At 55.0% G+C, this 24273-nt stretch overlaps 1 protein-coding gene across 7 annotated transcripts in view; it reads left to right on the plus strand.

Moving 5' to 3' along the window:
- Positions 1-22506, plus strand: part of Zmiz1 (zinc finger MIZ-type containing 1) — a 203617-nt gene extending 181111 nt beyond the window's left edge. For 5 of the 7 annotated variants that reach the window (XM_028893569.2, XM_028893574.2, XM_028893572.2 and 2 more), the window contains 16 exons: positions 173-390; positions 1138-1336; positions 2196-2486; positions 4941-5123; positions 5915-5992; positions 6609-6783; positions 7215-7356; positions 8700-8910; positions 9986-10091; positions 10548-10708; positions 11516-11583; positions 11781-11849; positions 12263-12507; positions 13678-13844; positions 17038-17292; positions 18714-22506. In XM_028893569.2, the coding sequence (XP_028749402.1) occupies positions 173-390; positions 1138-1336; positions 2196-2486; positions 4941-5123; positions 5915-5992; positions 6609-6783; positions 7215-7356; positions 8700-8910; positions 9986-10091; positions 10548-10708; positions 11516-11583; positions 11781-11849; positions 12263-12507; positions 13678-13844; positions 17038-17292; positions 18714-18821 (2676 nt within the window). In that variant the 3' untranslated portion in view covers positions 18822-22506. The remainder of the gene's footprint in view (positions 1-172; positions 391-1137; positions 1337-2195; positions 2487-4940; positions 5124-5914; positions 5993-6608; positions 6784-7214; positions 7357-8699; positions 8911-9985; positions 10092-10547; positions 10709-11515; positions 11584-11780; positions 11850-12262; positions 12508-13677; positions 13845-17037; positions 17293-18713) is intronic. The other 2 variants (XM_028893570.2, XM_028893571.2) reach the window with 2 other exon arrangements.
- Positions 22507-24273: the final 1767 nt, after the last annotated feature.

Raw genomic sequence — 24273 nt, forward strand, 5'->3', positions numbered from 1 at the left:
TTCTCACCCACTCCCTTTGATCCCTTTTGGTTCTGGGGACTGTTCAGGCCACCCCCATGCTCCTCTCTGCTCTGCCCTCCTTGTGATGTGTCCTTCTTTATCCTTCTCATGACTCTTTCTCCACACTACCTCGGGGACTGACCTCCGTGATAGCCACTCTCTCTGCTTGCAGGTCCTCGGGAACCCCATGGCCAATGCCAACAACCCTATGAATCCGGGCGGCAACCCCATGGCGTCAGGCATGAGCACCAGCAACCCCGGACTCAACTCCCCGCAGTTCGCAGGGCAGCAGCAACAGTTCTCCAGCAAAGCTGGCCCTGCACAGCCCTACATCCAGCCCAACATGTATGGCCGGCCCGGCTACCCCGGTAGCGGGGGCTTCGGAGCCAGGTGAGTGGCCAGCCTGGGCTGATGGCCTTCTGCAGTGGTGTTAGCCTTTCTACCTACGTCCAGAAAGGACTCTTGACTTGGACTCCAACTCCGGGTTGCCTGGTCCAGGATGTGAGGACAGTGTTGCCCTGTGACTTATCAGGCTGACATCACCCCCCCCCCCCCGGGGCCGGGGTAGGGGGGCAGAAAGGCTACATTCTCACTTCCTTCTTTAGCCTTGTATCTTTATGAATCATAAGTCCGTGGGGTGAACTGGCAAAGCGGGAGAGTGGTGACCGTGGGCTCCACTTGTCCAAAGTTCCTTAAGCTTTTTGCCCCTCTGAGGAGGAGACTAGAGTCCCCAGCTTCAGAAGACATCAAGGAAGGGGCAGAAGCAGGCAGGCCACCCTTCCCCGTCTAAGCCACCCTGACCTCAGTCCACCTAGCTCTAGGGACAAAGTTACTGAGTTTCTGGCCTTGTAGTTCACAACAAGAGTCTCGCCCTCCTGAACCCACATCCACACGGCACCATACAATTCTCGGGTCTGTGTCCACTAGAAGAGAAGTTGTGGTAGCCAACGGGTTGTCACCCGTAGCAAAAATAGCTGCCAACCTCAGGGGTCCCGGATCCCTACGGGGCCTCCCATCCACAGGCTGGGTGCAAGGAGTGCGTGGGTACCACCCTGTCTGTAGTCATCCTCCCAACGTGTCCCAGCCTCGGCTTTAGATTTGAGGGCTCTCTGACTCCTCCCTGCTTCTCCTCCGCAGTTACCCTGGGGGTCCTAGTGCCCCTGCAGGCATGGGCATCCCTCCACACACCCGGCCTCCTGCTGATTTCACCCAACCAGCTGCGGCTGCTGCTGCAGCTGCAGTAGCAGCAGCGGCCGCCACAGCCACCGCCACAGCCACAGCCACAGTGGCAGCCTTGCAGGAGACACAGAACAAGGATATAAACCAGTATGGACCGGTAAGGGTTCCTGCCTCCTGGTCTGGCCTCACCCAGACTGGGGAAATCTTGAGTGTCGGTGACATGTGTCTCCTTGGAGGCCTCTACAAGGGTGTATGTTAGGGTGTGGGTGTGGTAGCATGGTTGGGGGGGAGGGAGTGGGTGTGCTATGTTCTGCGTGGGATGATGGCTCGTGCGTGCACATGGGGGAAGAGGTACCCCATTGGTCTCTGAGTTCCTGGTTACCAAACAGTGGGCTCTGTGCCTAAAATCACTTCGTTCCTAGGCTGTCCCCAATCACCTCTGAGGCCACTACTGTCCTTTGTGGATTTCGCCCAGGCCTCACCATAGATCCTCTGACCTTCAGAAGGCTGGGGTGGGGTGTGAAAAGGGGAGCCCCACCACCATGCAGGACAAAAGCATGGAGGAAGGGTACAGGGTGGGCAGGAGGAAGTGGGCTGGGTAAGTCACACTCAGTGTATGGAGGGTGTGTCTCCCTTGGCCTCCGACCAAGGGCAAGGCCAGGACTTTCAGGAAAGGGCTTCAGCCTCCATCCTCATCCGCCTCCTCTTCCTGTGTCCTCCCTGTGCCCCTCCTGTCCCTGCCCTCTTCCCTGTCCCCTGCCTGCCTCCCTGGGAATGCTGCCTGTGCATTGGAGTGACTGCTCCTGGCCCTACCCAAACCCCCAACTGCACTTTCCCATGTGACCTGCAGAGGGCAGCAGTGAGCCCTGGAGGACTGGGTCCTTTGAGACCTCCCAGTTCCTAGCTGCAGCCACTTGGGAAAGTGTCCCATCCCCTTAGCTCCCTAACCTTCCCTCCCTGCACTTTCAATGCATGTGGCATTTTATTCTTTTTTTCTTCTTCTTCTCCCGTTGAAGGTGTGTTCCTCTTTCCAGATGGGTCCCACCCAGGCGTATAACAGCCAATTCATGAACCAACCCGGGCCTCGGGGGCCTGCCTCCATGGGGGGCAGCATGAATCCTGCCAGCATGGCAGCTGGCTTGACACCCTCGGGGATGAGCGGCCCTCCCATGGGCATGAACCAGCCCCGACCACCCGGCATCAGCCCCTTTGGCACACACGGGCAGAGGATGCCCCAGCAGACCTACCCCGGCCCCCGGCCCCAGTCCCTTCCCATTCAGAGCATAAAGAGGCCATACCCAGGAGAGGTAAGTGACAACAGATGGGAGAGGCAGGGGCAGTGGCACAGGGATCATGGGCGGAGCCTCCGAAGGGTCATAGTTGGGCCACCAGAGAACTTGAAGTAAAGGTTGGGCATTGGAGCCTCAGTTCCTGACTGTCCTTTCTGTTGTGGAAGACCCCCAGCAAGGCATACCACCCGAGTCACAGTTTTGGTTTTGGTTTTTGTATCAATGATATCGACAATCCACCGTGGCCTCTAGGCTGCCTACAGGATAAGAGGCAGTGACATTGTGAAATGCCTGGCCTAGAGCAGGCAGGTGTCGAAGCAGAAACCATGATGACTGTTAGTTCCTGGCCAGGCTCAGATACTAACTGGATGACTTTGGGTGAGGACCTTCATGCAGGGAGCGGCCTCGAGAGTGACGGCTGCCACCAAACCCTCTAGTACAGGCTGTCTGTGTCAGGAGGCCGTCAGATGGCAGGCAGTACATCCCTAGGGCTTCCTTCCATCATAGATGCTCTTCTGAGAATATTGTCTTCTCTGGGGTCACCCAGCAGAGGTGCTGATAGAAACCATCCCAGCAGACTGTCCCCAATTCCCTCTAAGGCTGGGGGGTGGGGAGGGGGGAGGATGTCACCAGGCCTCAGTGACACTCAGAAAACAATTGAGCAGCACTGAGACCAGGATCCTGGCCCAGCAGATGCCCCTCACCCCCAATGAAGCTTGTTTTTGGCACACCCTATGATGCCCCTTCCTGAGCATGCCACCCCAGCTCTCCATCCCTTCTCAGATCACATCCTTCTGGCTGGTCAAGACTGTGGCCTTCAGTGGAAGCTGAAGTGGATTTCTATCCCAGAGAGCATAAGTTCCCCCATGTCCCCAGGTCCCTTCAGCAGCCACTCTCACAGAGATTGGGTGATGTGATAACCGGTATAGGTGTCCTCAGCCTGAGGCTCAAGAGTAGAGGGCTAGGTGCTTCCCATACACCCAGGAAGCCTACTCAAGTCCTGGGCCTCCACCTAAGGGTACCAGTTCAGGGAGAGAAATTCAAGGCTCCTGGGCCCCCTCTGAGCCCTGCCTGTCCTTGGGTGGGGACCTTAAGCTGATGGCTTCACTCCCAGAGCACAGCCGCACGTGGTTGTTTTCCTTAGCATCCTCTACCCTCAAGCTCCTGATATGCCCTTGGCTGCACTGGGCACACATGTTCCAAACTTCAGGCTGCTGCCCTGAGGCCACAGAAGACTTACTTATTGAGGCAGAGCCCTCTGCTCTTACTAAAGGAGTCCTCCACGAAGCATTGTTGCTTCCCAGCTGGCCCAGGTCATAATGCTGGGTGTCCCTGGCTGGGAGCTCTGGCTTCCACCTCATGGCAGCATGCTCATCCTGTGTTAGAAGTGGTAGACCTCACTGTGGCCCAGAGCAGGTGATGTGCCCCACAGTGAGAGTCGTGGAAAGTTCCTGAGTGCTACCCACTCTGATGTGAACTTCCAGGCACTGGGGCACGGCCACCAACTAGATCTGAGCCTAGAGGATGAGAGACTCTTAGGCAGGAAAGAGTCTTGAAAAGACAGGAAAGAAACCATTGACTCCAGGATGTTCTGGGTACCTAAGTCACAGGTAGTCCTGGATCATCCAGTGTTCCAGATAGAGAAGGTGCCAGGAGGTGGCGCTGTCTCCTTTCTGAATCACCTCTGCAGGAGGGGCTGTCTTGCCCCCTCATTGACTAGTTCTCCCACAGCTGTGTAGACAGTGGGTAGACACTGCTAAGAATGGAACACTGGGTGGCTGTTTTGCTCAGTTGGAGACATAAGGACAGTGCTTACCCAGGTCAGCCTCACTGCAGGGGTCACCACCTCTTGGAAGTAAATTCTGTGACCGCCATCTCCCTGACACATTGGGGTACACGGTGGAAAACTCAGCCTTAGGGAGACACAAAGGAGTGTTTTAGGCTTGAATCCCTCGAAGACCCAGCTGGGAAGCTCTGAGCATCCTTGGAGTTCTGAGGGCACAGGCTTCCGGAAGAAGAGTTTCGTGGAGAGGTGGCCTGTGATCTGGACGGGCAGAGTGTAGTGTCCCTGGATGGCAGAGCGAGCAGAGGCTTCCAGCACCCTCTGGCTCATTCTCTCCCTGTGACAGGTCGAGAGGGCATTTTTGTGGGTAGAAGACGGAGGCGCTAAGAGGAGGCATTAGGGGCAGGGCTGAAGAGATGGCTCAGTGGTTAAGAGCACTCACAGCTCTTGCAGAGGAGCCAGGTTCAGTGACCGTGGCCCACATGATGCCTCATAACCATCCATAACTCTAGTTCTAGGGGTTCTGATCCCCTCTTCTGACCTTCACAGGTACCAGGCATGCACATGGTGCACGTACATATATGTGGGGAACATATTTTTTTATGTTTGAGGGCGTTTGAGTTAGTGATCGCCTTGACGGCACAGCACACCACTGCTGACCTACCCCTGTCCTTTCTGCATTCCTACAGCCCAACTATGGAAACCAGCAATATGGACCAAACAGCCAGTTCCCCACCCAGCCCGGCCAGTACCCCAACCCCAACCCCCCGAGGCCACTCACATCTCCCAACTACCCCGGACAAAGGATGCCGAGCCAACCCAGCACCGGGCAGTACCCACCCCCCACGGTCAACATGGGGCAGTATTACAAGGTGAGCCCGCCCCCTGTTCAGGGCACCCCAGGCACTCCCGTATCTCACCCTACTCACGGCAGCATTCTGACCGTGTGTGTGTGTGTGTGTGTGTGTTCCTGAAGGAGTCAAGAGGCGGTGGGGACATTTCCTGGTTCTCTCTGGGTGCTCAGCTGTGTCTGTGGAGAGGAGCCTATTCTCATGAGTTCAGATGGTAGTCCTCCTTCTTCACAGTACGTGAGATGGGGACAGCAGGAGGAGGCACAATTCTGAAAGACAAACCACTGTCACCTTGACTCTCCCCCCCACCCCCGCTCCCGCCCCCAACCCCACCCACCCACCCACGTGTGTTGTATGCTTGTTGCTCATTTTATAGAATGTCTCTGTCTTGGATCGCGCCTCGCTTCTTTCTCTGTGTCCGCTTCTCATTTTTCACTTTTACAGTGTTGCTGTGATAAAGATCTGTGAGCATTTAGCCTTTCCGTTGCCGTTATTGCAAAATACGTTCTCAGATGGGAAAGTCCCTCCGTAGTTTACACCGTGCCGGCTTGGGTGGCCATTGGCGCTCTATGATTGCCATTTCGGCTTCAGCACCGTGCCTGTTGCTGTTTGGGGGTCTTTGACTAAAGTTATAGCTGTGAGCAAAAGAGGCAACGGTCAGGACCTTCCCACCACCCTGGCAACAGTCCCCGCTTCCCACCCTGGTCCTGGAGACCCTGTTAGACCCCTCTTCCCCAGCACACTCCTGTCTCCAAGGGGGTCCAGCCATGGGGCTGTTCCACCCTCACTCGTCACAATTTTTATTTCAACAGCCAGAACAGTTCAATGGGCAGAACAACACCTTCTCTGGAAGCAGCTACAGCAGTTACAGCCAAGGGAGCGTCAACAGGGTGAGTGTCATTTTAGTCTTCCGAAGTCCAGCGGACCCTCAGCAGGTATCAGCAGGCTCGTGCATGCCTTACCTTCCTGCCCCAGCATCTCTGCATGGTTGTAAGGGTCCACAGGTGGAGGATGCACTTCCTGGTCACCTGCTGAGACATAGATATGCTCAGGACCTAGGGTCTGCTGCTCTACTGGGTGACCAAGGACAAGTATGGGCCCTACAGAAAACCAGACAGAGAAAGGATCCTGGGGACTGGGACTCCTCCTGCCTGGCCCCAGCAGGGACAGGGAATGTGACCTAGAATCACAATGTGGGGAGGCCAGCTGCCCTTTCCTCCTGGTGTAGGTTAGACAAGTTGCTAGCACATTGAGCCTGTGTGTCCTCTTTGACATCTGGCTGTGGGAACCTGACCTGAGGGGATCAGCGGAGTGGGCTTTGATAAGGGATGGGGTCCTTCTCAGTCCTTCCTGTCTTCCAAAAGCAGCAGGATCTTGCAGGTGGGAGTGTCCTCTGGTGAGGGGTAGTCCTAGGGTAGGATTTGGTGCAGATAGTAGAGTATATGTTCACAGCCTTGACCCATTACCTTCCTGAGTTCATAATCTGTTTCTGATATCTCTTTCCAGCCTCCCAGGCCGGTTCCTGTGGCAAATTACCCCCACTCGCCTGTTCCAGGGAACCCCACGCCCCCAATGACTCCTGGGAGCAGCATACCTCCCTACCTGTCCCCCAGCCAAGATGTCAAGCCACCCTTCCCACCTGACATCAAGCCAAATATGAGTGCTCTGCCACCGCCCCCAGGTGAGGACCCCATACTCTCCATTCCTCTTCAGTTAGCTCTATCCGGAGGCCCCCAGTGAGCAGGATCAGAGGGCTCAGAAGCTGGCCTACCTGGGATCCGAGTTAGGCAGAAAGGGCAGGAGGACCGAGAACAAGGATTCCCCTCTCCTGGGAACATTTAGTGTGGGGGCTGGACTGTCCTCTCTCCCCTGGCCACCAGGAAGAGCCTGGGTCTTCAGGGACAGAGAGGGCCAATGAGAGAAATGGGACCGCACGGTGGGGTGAACTGAGCTAAAGGAAGCCACAGGCTCTCAGTCATGTGCCTGGGTGCAGCACACTCTCTGTGGCTCTTGGCCCACGTTTATGTTCTTTGAGCGTGCTTCCCAAGGGGAGTCCCCAGCACCTGTGCAGCTGGGGTGCTTGCCACTCATACGGTCCTTGTCTTTACCCAGCCAACCACAACGACGAGCTGCGGCTCACCTTCCCCGTGCGGGATGGCGTGGTTCTGGAGCCCTTCCGCCTGGAGCACAACCTGGCAGTCAGCAACCATGTGTTCCACCTGCGGCCCACGGTTCACCAGACACTGATGTGGAGGTGAGGTGACCTGCGTGGTGACTGCCGTGCGTGCGCAGGTGCTGGCAGCAGCACCCTGCCACTGTCGCTCGCCTCTTCGGTGTCATTGATAGGGCCGTGCACTAGGCGAAGCCCCAGGGATATCACAAGGCACCCACAGGAGAGGGACCAAGCATCAGTGACTAGGAACAGCCATTGCCCAAGACCTAAGCGTTGACAGGACTTTCCGGAGGGTGAGGAGGCTAGCGGAGGAGCATTAAAGGCGGGAAAGAAGGTGGTGCATTAGCTAAAGGAAAAACCATCAATCTGAGTATGGCTCATGTGGCCATAGCTGCCAGTGTGAAGAGAGGAGGCTGCTGAGAACAGCAGAGCTGGGCTAGGTCGACTCACCAAGCTCCATAGATTGCAAGGTGACCACCATCTGGGTACTACCCCCCCCCCCCGCCCTTAGGAAGTGCATGGACCAGACTCCGTACATGACCTCTAAGATCTCGAAGGAAGCAATGTGTTTCCTTCTGATTGAAGGGGAAACCGAGGCTAGAGGAGTCTTTTTTAAAGAATGTGAGTTCTCAAAGCAAGAAGTCGAGCTTGAACTGGGGGTTCCTAGATTACAAATCCCCTCCTGGTTATTCAGTCATCAAGCAGCGTTCTCCCAAAGGCCTGACAGAGAGCCCCAGCCCACCCCAGCTGCTTAGTAAGCATCCTCAAGGCTGGAAGTGGGCCTCTGCATGTTTGAAATCCCACAGCTTTGGGCAACCAGTGCGCTGTCACAGGCAAAACTGGGTGGGCATTCAGGACACAGAGCTGAGGCTTGAGAGCACACAGACAAAAGGGACCAGGGATGCTGTTCCTGCCACCACCTGGAGATGGCCACAGTCAGCTTTACTGCTGGTCTTGACAAACATCTGTCCGTTTGTCCTTCTGACTCAGTCTTGGGGAAGAAGAGTCACTCTCAGGCTGACAGGGTAGCCAGCGCTGTGGGTGTGGCTGTAGTAGTATAAAATGGAAATGTGTAGGGGCTTGGGATGTTAGGATGGATTTGGATTAGTAGGAAGATAGATTCTCTAGGGCAGTGGTTCTCAACCTGTGGGTCCCAACCCCTTTGGGAGTCATATATCAGACATCCTGCACATCAGATATTTACATTATAATTCATAACAGTAGCAGGATTACAGTTATGAAGTAGCAACGGAAATAAATTTACGATTGAGGGTCACCACAGCATGAGGAACTGCATTAAAAGATTGCAACATTAGGAAGGTTGAGAACCACTGCTCTGGGGTGAGGGAAGAGGAAAGGCTGGGGCCAAGGGGTAGGGTCCCTGGGAACTGAGGATGATCGTGTCCATCCTGGCCTCTCCCCAGGTCAGACCTGGAGCTGCAGTTCAAGTGCTACCACCACGAGGATCGGCAGATGAACACCAACTGGCCAGCCTCGGTGCAGGTCAGCGTCAACGCCACACCCCTCACGATCGAGCGAGGCGACAACAAGACCTCCCACAAGCCCCTGCACCTCAAGCATGTCTGCCAGCCGGGCCGTAACACCATCCAGATCACTGTCACCGCCTGCTGCTGTGTGAGTAGGGCGGGCGGGCAGGACTGGGAGGCATACCATTGGCCTCCCTTGGGTCCCCAGGAATACCCTGGGACATTGTCCTCCATCCCCAAGTGATCTTATCTGCTACGTTCTGGCCGTTTCTGTTATGCTTAGTCATTTTCCCCTTGCATTCTGCCTCCCCTGGGAGTCCACACACCTCCCCTTTATTCCTCGGTGCCACCCCAGGCACAAGCATCCCTATTCCAGTGGCCAGGTCAAAGCCATAATCTACTCTTGATTTATTTGCGTGAAATTTTCATATTCCCACCACCTCTCCCTATTCCTGTTGTCTTGGGACTGTGGGGAGGATATATACTCATGCACTCCCACCTGTTCACATGCACACACGCACAGGCATATATATATATACTAATATATATATATATATATTATCCCTCTAATGCCCATGATTTGAGACCACTTCAGCATTCTCCTCCTGTGCCTAGAAATCAGAGGCTGGGACACAGAGCTTCCCTGGGGTACTTACAGGGAAGTAAATTGCCTGCCTTATTCCATTGGTGTCTCTGAAAGATTCAAAAGGAAACACTCAGTTGTGTCTGTCTATGCAGGGGGTGGGGATGAAGCCACAGAAATTGGACCTATGAGATGGGGGCGCCTCATGAGGCTGCAGAGCTGTAGCATGAAGAGTTGGGATGCACGGTCCTAGAAGGCTTTCTGTGGGGGGGTGGGAGCTGGCAGGGACAGGCCGACTTGACAAGAAGGATGGGAAGTTAGGACAGGAGGGCAGGAACATACTGGAGTCTAGTCCTGATGCCATGTGTCCTGGAACCTCAGCCAGGAGGCTTTTCGGTGGAAAATCCACCATGTTAGCCTGGCGCATAGACAGTCATTGCAAAGGCCCAGCCTCTCAGTCCTGGGCTTCATCCTGATTTCCAAGCCCCTCTTTCTCCGAGGTCTTGGGGTACGCTCTCCTAGCGAGGCATCATGGAGGTCCTGCAGACCCTTGGGCGTGGGGCAGCCTGGGTCCCATGCGCTGCAGCTGGGGCAGGCATGGGAACTGTGGCTCACGCCGAGCCTCCCGCTCTCTCCGCAGTCCCACCTCTTCGTGCTGCAGCTGGTCCACCGGCCCTCTGTGCGCTCCGTGCTGCAGGGCCTCCTCAAGAAGCGCCTACTGCCCGCCGAGCACTGCATCACCAAAAGTGAGTCGGGTGGGTAGGGACAGGTTGGGAGGGGCTGGGCCCAAGAGGCAGTGGTGTCCAGGATGCCAAGCCCTGGAGCACCTCTCATGGGATGTACTGCCCCTCCTCCCTCTAGTTCTATTCCTTGGTATTTCCCCCTTCGAGCCCCTGGACACCACCGTGCAGTCTGGTTTCTCTTCCCACACTTGCAGAGCTAAGTGCCTGAGGGGACTTTTTGCTGACCCAGTTAATTCAGAGGAGCACCAGACTGGGTTTCTGCAAGCTTTGCAGAAAGTCCCCGTTCCTAGCAAGGGTGTTCTTCAGAAAAGGGATTCTCCTCAGTCCTTTCTCCCTCCCATGCACACTGCATACATCACATGGGGAATGCAGCGGGGCGTGGAATCCAGGATGTGTTCAGGCGCTTGCTTAGTTAGACCCAACCCCTCAGTAGAACACCCTGTGCCTCCTACCCCACAGTCAAGCGGAATTTCAGCAGTGTGGCTGCCTCCTCGGGCAACACAACTCTCAATGGGGAGGATGGTGTGGAGCAGACAGCCATCAAGGTGTCTCTGAAGTGCCCCATCACATTCCGGCGCATACAGCTGCCTGCTCGAGGCCACGATTGCAAGCATGTTCAGGTGAGTAGTCCCAGGAAGTGCGCCTCCGAGGCAGGCTTCACCGAGTTGGCGGGGTGACAAGGGGCAGGCTGAGGGGCCAACAGGGACACACCATGGCCACTGGCAGCCAATATCACTTACTCTCTCAGTCATCTTCTCCCCTTTGGGTCCATCTCTGTGGTGCAGAAAATACAGTTAGACAATCAGATATTGAAGACCAGCAGAAAGTCCTGGCTAGACACCACAGACTAGTTAGGGACCTGCCCTGAGCAGGTTTTTAGGAAGGAGACAACAAAGCCAACAAAGGAGACAACAGGCTAGCAAAGACCCATTGTGCAAGGGGATGCCCAGGATGCGTGTCCCAGAACAGGGATGCAAGGATCGCAGGGCCCAGGTACCCCACTGTCAAGCACAGTTCATCCTGAAAGCTGAGTGGCAGGCAGGCCTGCCCCGCTCTGAGTGCGTAGGCGTTGACAGGTAATGTGATTGCTGTATCTGATACAGACTGATGAACTTGATCAGCTTCACCCTGGGTCCCCCAGCTGCTTCACTAAAGAGACTGCCAGAGGCCACACTGTCCCTGGCCTCAGTAAGAGACAACGGCAGTGAGAATTGGATGGGGTGCGGGGTCCAGGGGGGCTTCAAGGACAGGGAAGCAATGTGTCGGGGCTGCTGCTCAGACGCGGTAGACACCGCATGGCTGTCCTGTGGGTGAGCAACGGAAGGGTTCTTCCCGGGAACTGAAGCCTTGCTACGGGTCCAGAGCCGTGGCAAGGTGTCTCCCGACAGTGCTGATCTTACCTGTCTCTCTGTCTCTCCCTCCCACAGTGCTTCGACCTGGAGTCATACCTCCAACTGAATTGCGAGCGAGGGACCTGGAGGTGTCCTGTGTGCAAGTAAGCCATTCCCGCCTTGCCTCTTCCTGGGGCACTAAGCCACTCTGCTTACCCTCCAGGCCAGACGGGCCTCTACAGAGGCCTGGGTCTTGGGTTGCACTGCTACAGCACTTGGACCCGCAGTGGCAGGGCAGTGGTGATGGGTGGGCTGTGCCCTGCCTCCAGGAGCAAAGACCAAGCCTGTTCTTCTTTTCCAGTAAAACTGCTCTGCTTGAGGGTCTGGAGGTGGATCAGTATATGTGGGGGATCCTGAACGCCATCCAACAGTAAGTGAAGCCCCCACTGGAGGGGGAACAGCCTGGCTTGGAGGAGAGTGGGAGAGGGGGAATGCAGACAGCCAGACAGCCTTGGGTACTTCCGGGCCAGCCACCAATCTGCAGCCTGACTACAGATTGAGAATTCCTGGACTTGGGGGGCCAATATGTTCTAGAAAAGATAGAACTCAGCCAATGCAGGAACTCCTCTTATGGGGGAGGGGGGATGGAGGTCTTGGGGCCAGCAGCCCCAGGCTCTGTTTTTCTAAGCCTCAACGTCCTCATTTCGCCAAAGTATGAACTCTACCAGGCCTCTGCCCTATGCGCAGCCCTGACAGAGGAGGAGTGTAGACACCGGCGTCTTGTCTCCAAAGCTAGGGACTCTAAACCTCGGTTCCTCCCCTAAGATTGCTTTTCCCTACCAGCTCCGAGTTTGAAGAGGTCACCATTGACCCTACATGCAGCTGGCGGCCAGTGCCCATCAAGTCGGACCTCCACATCAAGGACGACCCTGATGGCATCCCCTCAAAGCGGTTCAAAACCATGAGCCCCAGCCAGATGATCATGCCCAATGTCATGGAGATGATCGCTGCTCTGGGCCCTGGCCCGTCTCCCTACCCCCTCCCACCTCCTCCTGGGGGAACCAGTTCCACCGACTACAGCAGCCAAGGTATGGCAGCGTGATACGGGACAGGGAGGGGGAGAAGAGGCCAGCCTGGGTCCACTGGGCACTTGGGATTTCTGTGTTGGTGGTAGCAGGCACAGAGTGGGGCTGGAGAGATGGTTCAGGGGTTAAGAGCACTTGCTGCCCCTGCAGAGGGCCTGGGTTCAATTCCTAGAGCCCCCCTAATGACTCAGAACCAACCATTAACTCCAGTTTAAAGGGAGCTAGTACTCTCTTCCGAATGCCGCTTGCACCAGGCACACACATGGTACATACGTATACATGTAGGCAAAACATCCCACTCATACCCACAAAAAATAAATCTTAGAGAGAGAGAAAGAGAGAGGACACACCCTCCAGAACTAGTCCTTAGGTCACTAGGCTTGAGGAAATGATGGTCCAAGCGCCAAGATTTCACAGCCTGCTCTGCCAGGTAACCAGTCCTGCCCTTCTGCCTCTCCCGCCGTCCCAGAGAGAGCCGAGGTGCTAGAGGCCTAGCCTTTGCTCACCCAGGCTCCTGTCACTCCGTCTCACTCTCAGACTTCAGATGTCACCCCTGCTGCCTTCCACTCGGTTCCTAGAACATATCCCACTCTCTATCTGAGGACGGTGGCCCTGTCAGATCTGTGATCTTAGGTCTCCAACGCGCCCAGGTGCTTAGTGGGCCAGAGTCATTAGTTTCCTGGCTTGAGTCCCACAGCCTATGCCAAGGACCCCAACATCCGAACATTGTGCCTCTCCATATCTCCCCATCGCCGTGGGGTGGGGGATGCAGTGGCTGGAGAGGCTGGATTATCATCTAGAGCCTGGTGTTCTTGAATAAGGCAGAACAGCCCCCCTGGGTCTGGTGTTGGTAGGATGTGGCTCCAGTAGACAACAGCCCAGCAACTCCTGTTAAAATCTGAGTCTCTTTCAATGTCTCTGGCTTGACCTCCTCCTGCCCTTCGGTACCAGCAGAGCAGCCCACTCGTGGGGGTGGAGGCTTTTTGCACACACCTGGGGTGCCCCAGCCCATGAAATCATCATATGCTTCATCACAGAGCCTAAAGCAGATGCTTTGGGAGCCACGCCTGTTTGGAGCGATGGCAAGAACTCGGCTTTTATACTCTGTCAGCTGAGGGTGGCCACCTTCCCTCTGGATGACCTGCCCTCCACCCCATCTTATTCCCACCCCAGGAAACAACTACCAGGGCCATGGCAATTTTGACTTCCCCCATGGGAATCCCGGAGGGACGTCCATGAACGACTTCATGCATGGCCCCCCCCAGCTCTCCCACCCTCCGGACATGCCCAACAACATGGCCGCCCTCGAGAAACCCCTCAGCCACCCCATGCAGGAAACTGTGAGTACCTTCAGCCTGTGCCTCAACCTTCCCATTTGTTCCACTCCCAGCCTCGTCTTGGGCTGACCGAGGCAGGGGGGCTTTCCCTTGGGATCTTTGTGGTGGGAGTACCCGGATTTCCTCTTCAACAAAAAGAAAAACTAAGGTTTAGATCTGAGGGCTCTGAAGAAAGGGAGAGGCTGACGTGCCTGGTCCGTATCTGCTCACTTGGCCGTTTTATTGAGGACTTTGGATCCTCTTGAAATTAAGAGGATCCCTTGTGCCCACGTGTACCGCCTCCAAGCTCCACTTACACCCTCCCCCTGACTCCTCTGACCCCAGCCCCCTGAAGTTAGGTCCCATGCTCAGGTGTTTAGTCTCCAGGGATCTGAACCTTCTTTCAGGGTCTCACTAGCACCTGCCAAAAGGAGGTCCTGGGACATCTGACCCCCCAGAGGGCTTGGCTTCTTTGTCTGGTCTCCTGTTTATGGGCATGTTCCACATGCCTGGGGATACCTCCTTGGAGCAAGATGCCCAGAGCTAAGCACACGCCATCCCTTCCTGTGGCTTCTGCAACAGCCAAAGAGCTGGCCATCCTCTTGAGCCCTCCTCTGTTTGAATATTGGACCGTTGCGCTTTATGTAGCAGATGCTCCTGGGTCAGGGTAAACAAGGCACCTTGAGCCTTGTACTCCCAAAGCACACCTTTGGGAGTGGGAGGGAGGAAGAGCAGTGGGGGGTTTGGGAGACTGAGATCCAGGGGCTGGAGTGGCTTCCCTAAGACCTCATTCATATTGGTCTCTCACTTTGGAGCTAAGGACCCCAGATAGGAATGCCAGCCAGAGAGGGTCCAGAGTTCCCACACTGCCTGGTAGTGGGGTTGGGGGACCTATGTCGGAAGACTAACAGGAGCCTTCTCATCTTCTCTCACGTGGCCCAGGAGAAAGGGGTCACACTCTCATCCCTGACTCTCACTAAGAATGAGTATTGTGGCTGGGGATCTAGTTCCATTGGTAGAGGGCTTCTCAGCACTGCATCAACAGCACATGGTACAGACTTGCCATCTCAAAACTCAGAAATAGAGGGAGGAGCATCAAAAGTTCAGAGTCCTCCTTGGCTACAGAGCAAGTTTGAGGTCAACCTAGGATACATGAGAGCCTGCCTTAAAAAAAAAAAAAAAAAAAAACACACACACACACAGAAAGAGGAAAGAAAAGTGCATATTGACTCTGCCTTGTGCAGTTTTCGACTTCCAGCCACTGATCTCCAAGTTCCCCAGGACCTCAACATTCCACAGCGGGGAGACACCCACACATCCTGCATGCCACAATCCCTCACAACTACTAATCCGGGAAGATGGTAGGGAGGACCATATGTCTTCTTACAAGTCAAGCTTTTTTGCTTCTTGGTTCATCCTGCCGCCAAGTCTCAACATAGAGGACTCTGTCCCTTAATCAGCCTCAGAGCTCCTCCGGGATTCTCCAGAGGTGTGCCTGGTCCTTTCTCAGCTGTCATCCCTCCTGAAAGCAACCAGACCTAGCACTGCATTTATACCATGTAGGGGAGACAGTCCCAGATCAACCCTTACTGCATCCATTGGCCAGAAGCAGCCTGGCCCTGGCTGAGCAGGCGGCCGGAGGGTTCTCCTACAGTCCAGGAGAGGCTAGATGGTTCTAGCCAAGCACTGATTTGCCCAAGAATTCTCCCACACCAGGCAGCAGATTGGCCGATACAACAGCAGGGCCCCGAGCCCTGAGGCTTTCTTACTCTTGTCAAGGACAAGCAGGCAGTGGATCAGAGATTTTATAGGATCCGAGATGTTAGCCCTGAGCTTAGCTCTTCATGGGGGTCCCTTCCTGCTTCCTTAGGAAGGGTGCCATGGAACATCCTTGGCTGCTGTGATCTAAGTGGGACCCCCAGCTGGCCTCTCGCCACTCTGTGGCCCTTTCTTCCAGCCCCTTCATATCATGCTACATGTGGGTCACCTGTGGACCTGGGCTGGAGGAGCACTGTGATACTGTGGAGTGGAGCCCTGTACCCCCACAAAGAAAGGGTACACCAGGACTTTGGGTAGATACCAGATCGCAGCAGACTTGGGGAAGCAGCTTTTAGCAGAAATGGGAAGGAAGAGGTGCTGGGGTCTGGGAGACCAAAGGTGGCGTGATTGCCGCTTGCCAACCCAGCAAGGGAGAACCCAGAAATGGAGACAGGGCAGGGATGAGAGTCATCTGAGACCAAGGAAGCATTTGGTCACCAGGCCGATGTGTCCTTGGCAGTATGTAAGTGGGGCTGGTGGCCCGGTTCGAGTGCACAGAGCAGGCAGAGCTTGGCTGGAGGTGTACAGGGCAGCTTCAGGCCTTCTGCTTTGAAGGGTCTGCTTGGAACAGCAAGTAGCACTCACCAGGCACATGTGTGCATCAAAACCCCTGTACCCACCTACCCACAGCCACCTGGTTGTCAATGCATCGCAAATTAGAAGGGATGAATTCCCTAGTTAACCTGTTAGAGTCACGCCACCCCGTTCTTCGGCAGCCCCAGAGGAAGCCCATTGCTAATCCAGGTGGTATGGCCTTAAAAAGGCAGTACCCTAAAATGCCCCTTAGCCAGCCAGCTTCTCTCCCTGATCCGCCATTTTGACATCAGATGAGTTCCATCCTGGGAGGGAGGCAGGCAGGCAGGCAAAGACCCTGTCTCCTCCTGATCACCAGCCAGGGGCCCCCTTGGGGGTCACACAGTCCTGAGCTGCACGCCTGCCCGAGCCATGTCCACGCCTGCTCTGCACTGCCCTGGCCCGGAGCGAGGGTGGGGAGGGTGCACCACGCTGCCCGCAGCCACCCGCTTCCCGGAAACACACGTCCATTTGCTTGTCCATTCTGCCCTCCCTGTTGTTTGTTGTGACAGTGTGGGGTGGGGAGGGTGCTCTCTGGTCTGTGCCCGGCCCAAGGCCCTTCCCAGGCTCTGTGTGGAGGGAGGCCCCTTCCCACAGCCTCCCTGGTCGTCAGTTTCTGGAAAGGATTGATTTTTTTTTTCTGCTCTGCCCCCTAACCCCATTGTTCTTCATGAGGGGTTCCCTTGTTTGAGGTCCGTGACTTGCCGGTTTGTTTGGTTTTCATTTTCTCCAGGCAACACCCCCACCCCCCCCACGCCCACCCCCACCCCGTCGTCGTACCTCGTCACCTCACCTCTCTTTTCTCCTGCTCTCTCCTCCTCCACAGATGCCCCACGCTGGCAGTTCTGACCAGCCCCATCCCTCCATACAACAAGGTTTGCACGTACCACACCCCAGCAGCCAGGCAGGGCCTCCATTACACCACGGTGGGGCTCCTCCTCCTTCCCAGCCTCCCCGGCAGCCACCACAGGCCGCTCCCAGCAACCATCCACACAGCGACCTGACCTTTAACCCCTCCTCAGCCTTAGAGGGTCAGGCCGGAGCACAGGGAGCATCCGACATGCCGGAACCTTCACTGGATGTAAGTTGGGGTCACCACACACCTCGGTCTGGGGCCAGGCATGGCACCGGGACCTTCCCGAGAGAAGGGGGGTACTTAAGGGCTCAAGGCCCCGGGTGGAAAGGTGGGTGGGTGGTGGGTGGGCCCCAGCCAGTCTCCCCTAATTCTAGCACTAGGATGCCCCGTATACCGATAGGTCATGTGAGGCCCACCCCCGCCCATCAGCCCTTTAGCCCAGTAGTCCTGTTCCCCAGTCCGACCCATGTTCTACCTAGGTCCTTGCCGGGTCCCTCCAGTCAGGGCCTTGGAGTTAGTACAAGAGTGTCCTTGCCCTTCTTCCCACACCCTCCCTCACACCCCCATGTCGAGCTTGCTATTTCTGTGTCTACTTTCTGGCCTGAGCAGGGGAAGGGCTAAGAATGACGTTCCACCATTGTCTTGCTGGTCTTGTCTGCCTGCGGTTTCCTCGTCCATGTGTGTCCATTCCCTGCTTCCGCTTGCTCCATTGCTCACTCCAAGAAGCCTCCATGTGGGATGACGGAAGATGGTGGGGGGCGGACATGACTGGGAGAGGCAAGGTCAAAGTGGGCGGCTGAGACTCACGGATCTCCCATCCTGGGGCCTCAGTGGTCTAGAAGGGGGGTGGGGGGTCACAGAAAGACTGTGACTGGACACTTGCTCCTCCTACCCCCTCAGGAGCTAGGAGCTGTAGCTGGGCCCAACCCCTAGGTCCTGGACCCCTGGCCCCGCTGTCAACATCCACCCCAGTGGCATCAGAGAGCTCTTGGCAGGGAGAACTGTGTCATTATCTTGGCTTTGCAGATACCCAGCTCTCCTCCCCTAGCCAGACCAGTGGGATGCTTCTAGATTCGGGAGCTCCTCTGCCCATATATGACATACATACTCCAAGGGTGTCACATGAGGAGCGGGGACAGTGGACCACAGGGACAGGACAGGACAGCTGGCCAGCCACAGACTCACTAAGATTCTGGGAGACGTCTAAGGCAGCAAGCATTGTGGGGACCAGCTGGTCTTCCCACGGTCTGCCTTGTGCTTATGGACGAAGCCCGATGGCTTATGTCAGCAGGCCGCTCGTGGCAGGGTCTAAGGACAGGAACAATCCAAAGGAAGCCCAGCCCTTGATCTGCATCAAGTGCCTGAGAAGAGGGGTCAGCCCAGTGGGGTCTCCACTGGTAGGCTGAGGGTCTCGCTGCTGCCCTTGGCATTTGTTGAGTGTGGGCGTGCCTCCCCCAGGGGAGGTGCAGTGGTCTGGATTGGCCTTGGGGACAGCCAGCAGGCCCATACTCAACACTGTTAGTTTTCCATCTTTGAGGTAGAACCCCAGAGGAGGCAAGTGGAAGGCAGTGAGAAGGCCAGAGAGACCCCTCACTCCTTCTCCTGGACCACCCTCAGCCACCTCAACTGGGCTTTTTCTTTTCTAGCTGCTGCCGGAACTCACAAACCCCGACGAGCTCCTCTCCTACCTGGACCCCCCCGACCTTCCAAGCAATAGCAACGATGACCTCCTGTCTCTCTTTGAGAACAACTGAAGGCCACCTTCCATTAGGGCCATCCTTACCCACTCTGCCTCCTACCCCCTCTGCCCCACATACTTGCCCTCCCAGGAGCCCGTGTTCAGGCCTCCCACACCAGGACCTCAGGCTGGGGGCTGAGCAGAGCACACTAGGCAGGGAAGGCCATGTGAGTCTGCAGTCCTCTTTGCCTGAATGCTCCGGGGCCTGTGCCCAGAGCAAACCCGAAGACGGCCCCTGGAAGATGAACCCCAGCTGAGGGGATCCAGGCCCAGCAAGAGACATGCCAGTGGCAACTATAGGTCCCTCCGTGTGCTGACTCCAGACGACCGACCTTCCAGTGTCCCAAAGTTCTTCCATGTTTTTAAACCATAGCCCTGCCTCCTGGCCCAGAGCCTCCTTCAAGTGACTGGAACCTGAGAGAAGCCTGCACTCCGTCCCCCAGGCCAGGGAAGTGGACAAGCCTTGGAGGAGGGTGACAGTTTGCAGCAGTGAGGAAGGTCCCCCACCCCCCACCAGCCCACACACACACAGACACAGACAAAACTCCCACAGAAAAGCACAAACCTTTGGGAAGGAGAATATCCCTCAGGGCTGAGGGTCGTGGCTTTGGCCTCTGACTTCTAAGCAAAGATGCCCTATAAACAAACGCTCTCTCAGCAGAACAAGGACAAAGTGCTGTGTCTGAGGCGGCTTGCCACTCCTGTTGGGGGACTGGTAGGAAACGGGTCAGGGCCTTCCGTGGAGCCAGGACAATGCATAGGAGGCCTCCTCCACTGAGACCAGGGCCAAGCCTTGCAGGGAGCCGAGAGCACATGCCCAGCTGTGCACCCCACCAAAATGTGCCCTCCCGTGGGGGTTTGGGGAAGGTGCCAGCCAGAGCCCAATGGGAGCAGCCAAAGCCTTGCAGTTTTGCCCCAAGACACCCCCTGCTTTTAAATGACCACAGTGGAAAGCTCTGAAGTCACCTGAGAAAAGGAGCATTGCATCCGGACAGCAAGCAAAGCATTTCCCTCCATGTTCTCCTTCCCTTCCCCCTGCCCTACATACCCTCCCTCTCCAAGACTATTCTCTGGGACCCACTTCCCTCTGGGTTCTGATTCTCCTTTCCCCAGCCAGCTGTAGGGGTGCATGGTAGAAAGGCTGGCCTTCGCAGCAAGAGTCCGGGGCATCCATGTCTCTCCCAGCCCCTCAGCCTGGTTCAGCAGGTTCTCCACCCAGGGCAGCCTCTGCCTCCCGCCCAGGCCATTGCTGCGTGCCCCAGGCTGTCTTGGCAGGCAGCTCGTGGCATTTGCATAGCTGCCTGCCATCCCCTGTCTCCCTCCCTCCACCCAGAGCTCGCTCTACACTCCTGCGCACCCAGCAAGTGCAGCCTCTGGCCCTCCTCTGCTGTTCCACTCCATCCAGCTTAGAGTCCCCTGTTGGCTTGCCGTACTTTGACCTGCTTTGTTCTAGGCTGGTCTGTGTGCCCTGAGCCTCACGGCCTGTGGTGATGCCAGGTTGTCTGATCACGTGAGTCCCATCTGTAAATTCTTTGCTCTCATCTCCGGCACTGCCACCCAGGGCCCTCTCCTGCCTCCTGTCCACTGTCGGCGTCCTCATTCGCCATAAGTCGTTGGTCCTCCCTCTGTGCTCCCTGGCACTCTTCCATAGATTGTACCAGAAAGGTGACCCTAACTGTTGACTTACTGTCACCCTAAAAAAAAAAAGGCACAAGAAAAGCTGCCATCATCCCACCCTTCTTCTTCCTTTGTCCTGTTGAGGTTTTTTCAGACAGTGTGTTCAGTATGCAAATCAATTATTTTAAGAATCGCTTTTGTAAATATCTTTGTGAATATTTTAGTATCGTCTTTGATAATATTCAACATTTTCATGACCTGGTTATAGCCTTTGCTGGTGTTTTTAAAATATCTTGACTCAATGACAAAAACCAAGTTCTTTTTTTAAAAAAACAAACAAACAAACAAACAACAAAAAAAAAAAACCAACAACCAGGGCTACTTGTACAGATGAGGGAGGAGCAGAAGAGGTGGCCGTGCTTGAGTTGAGAGACCAGGCAACCCACTGTGGAGAGCCACTCTGGGTCAACTGGTGGGACAACAATACACCAGATACCATGTGGCTGTCCCTACCCAGTGCCTGTGTCCTGGCACATGGCCATGCTCTGTGATGGACCGTATGGATTGTTCAGCTTCAGACTGACAGATGCCTTTCTCAGAAGTTCCTGCTTCTTGCCGTGATACTGTGCCCCAGAACAGCCTGGGGTCCCTGCTGGTTCTTGTCAGGTGCCCAGGTCCTCTACAGCTTTCCAATGCAAAAGACCTAGACACTCCCTGTCACCTCTCCTGCCATTACTCAGCTGGGACACCTGAGGCTGATTTCCTAGGTTCCCTCCCAGGCAAGTGCCCACCAGCAAGTTCACCACAAAGCCTGGAGCCCATGCTCTGGGAATACCCCCTTCCAGAGAAATGGTGGAGCTCATCCAGGGTGTGAGAGGGGGTACAAAGACATCTGGGGCTGGAGCCATGCCTTGGTAGTGACAGATGCAGGTAAAGGTGACATCCATAAGCAGAGGCAGGCGTAGGCTCTGGAAAGAGCCTTCCTCGGTCCTTTCTGACAACTTGGAGCCATAGCAGCCTCAGAAATGAGGCCTCAGCAAGCCACTTTACCACAGTGAGCAACTCGCCCATAGACATGTACCGACCACCACTCAACAAAACGAGCTGGAAGTCCATGGGCAGATGGGAAGGGCCCCTGCACAGGCGATCACCCCCATCTTCTTGGTTTGAAGCTTTATTCATGTCTCATGTTCCCTGTAGCCATTTTATTTTTTAAAAGATTCCTAAGACTTTCTCCCTAACGGAAGCCCTAACCCCCAGAGAGCTACAGGTCTGCTCCCAATGGTCCCTCGGGCCTGACCCATCCGGACGAGGCAGTGTGAGCAGCGGCGACTCAAGGGACGTGTGTACATATGTAAATGAGAAATAGACATGTCAACAAGATGCATTCATTTCTCTTGGAATGTGTATTGTTTTTATTTTGCGAAACAAAACAACAAGCGGCTTGGAACTCCTTCATCTTCTGTGGAATACTAGACCCCATTCGTTAGTGTTTGTGACCTCACCCTTGTCTCATGTAATATACTCTGCCCCTGTGTGGAAAGGCATTTTTGTTGCGTTTCGTTTTTATTTTACCTACATGTACTATTCACCTTCGGTGTCCTGGCCCTGCCACCTGTGTGTTTTTTAGGGTGCTATGGAAACAATGAAGAGAAACGGGGATTTCAGAAGAAAATTGTAACCAAATTCATACTTTGTATAAGTTTTTGATAACATGATCGCAGGTGATTCACACACACACATCCACACCCACGCGTGCAGCCTGAAGTGACGTCCATGGAAACCGCCATAGTCTTTGTACATCGTATGTACACTGCAATCATTTCATACTTTCGACTGGTCAGAAAACTAATTGTGATTTCTAGTCTTGCAAAGCTGTATGTAGTTAGATGATGTGACCTCTAATATTTATCTAATAAATATGTATTCAGATGAAACCTGTATATTAGGTGTTCATGTGGTTATTTTGTATTTAAAGATCAGATTATTGGATTATTGCTAGACATTTCTATACTCTGTTGTAACACTGAGGTTTCTCATTTGCTCATGTTAATTTTTTTCTAAATAAATTGACAAAAAACGAAGGTTCTGGTGAGTTAGCTGTTTTGTGGATGCTAAGGACTGACTGGTCTGAGGGAACTGGCTTTGGTTTTTAAACTACCACCCTATCCTGTTGGTCTGTGCACACACAGAAACAGTGGAGTGGAGTGTTGGCTTGCAAGAATCCTGCTCTTGTGTCCCTGTGTGAGGTCCTGAAACCAATGCGAAGACAAAGCCCCAGGCATTTTCCCTCCTGGTGAGAGCCTATTTCCAACAAGCCCTGCTGAGGGAGAGCTTGTGGGACAGCAGTCTGTGGTGACGGGTTAAATATCGGACCCTGGACAGGGCCCATCCTGGAGGGGTGCTGCGGCCCTAGGCCATCTGTCTAGTAGCCCATGCTAAACCTCACAGACTAGGAACAGCCTGTCCATGTCAAGTCAGAGGTCCTGTCCACAGCATCTAGGCACAGCCAGACTTAAGAGCCTTTCCAGAACCCTGTCTCCAGCCCCCGGCTTCTCCCCACTGCTTCCCTGCACTACTCCAAGTGAAACTGGATTTTACTGTGTGGCTGCATTTTACATGGGTTCTCCCTCCTCAGGCCACAGTTCTAACACGCGGCACAGACTGTACTTCTGTGTATCCAATTTTAGATCTAGGGAAGTGGATCAGACTGGCAGAGCCAGTGGCCACCTTTGCCCTTCCTCCACTCAGCCTGACCACCGAGCAATAAAAGCAAGCACGGCCACCTTAGCCCTCCCTCAGCAAGGTCTAGAAGTGACAGTTCAGCAGGCTCCCCAGATACATCCACGAGTGTGAATCAAGCGTGTGAAAAGGGTGGGGAGGTAGATGGGCCACGCCTGGGGTGGGGTGGGTGGCTGTGCACAAGAGCCAGCTAGGCTGAAGGACTGCCTCTGGGGACCTGAGCACTGAGAAGTCCCACCTGCCAGGAAGACAGACACTGAGATGAAGGGAGCCAGGGTCTCTTGTGTGAACGGGAGATGAAGGTGAGGAGAAGAAGATTCACATTAAAAATGGAGTCCTGGCCACTGCTAAGCTGCAGGCACCGGCTGATGCCAACTTCTGGCAGCCTGGGACGGCAGGAGAGCTTCCTAGGCATGAGGGGAGCTTCGCACAGGGCGTCCCCACTCTCTGTTACCTTAGACCAGTGACTTTAGACCCGTGAACTGAGAAATAAGCGCATCGGGGCATGAGCAGACCCTTCAAATAAAACAGATAAATAAGGTGGAAAATATCAGTATCAGCAGGGCCCCTATGGGGGAAGGAAAGGATGTCAGGCCTATCAAAGTGGGGATGGGAGTGTGTGTGTGTGTGTGTGTGTGTGTGTGTGTGTGTGTGTGTGTGTGTCTGTGTGTGTCTGTGTCTGTGTGTGTCTGTGTCTGTGTGTGTCTGTGTCTGTGTGTGTCTCTCTGTGTGTGTGTGTGTCTGTGTGTGTGTGTCTGTGTCTGTGTGTGTCTGTGTGTGTGTGTGTGTGTGTGTGTGTGTGTGTGTGTCTGTGTGTGTGTCTGTGTGTGTGTCTGTGTGTGTGTGCTGCATCAGGTTAGTTTTTGAGGGTTGTGGTTAAAAACAAAACTTCTGAGCACCATTACCTTCAAGGCAGGAAGTGAGCAGAGGAGGAGGAAGAGATCTGACTTCACTCTAAAGACAAGACTTGTCATTTTTAGCTTGACACCCTGCTGTCAGAGATACACAGGCCTGTGGCTTCCCCAAGCCCCTCATGGTAGGCTTGGCCCAGCTCATGCCTGCCGAAACAGGCAGCCTTCTTCTGGGATGGAGGGCCTAACTGTGAGATG

This window comes from Peromyscus leucopus, chromosome 9 (genome assembly GCF_004664715.2).
Source record: "Peromyscus leucopus breed LL Stock chromosome 9, UCI_PerLeu_2.1, whole genome shotgun sequence".
NCBI lineage: Eukaryota > Metazoa > Chordata > Mammalia > Rodentia > Cricetidae > Peromyscus > Peromyscus leucopus.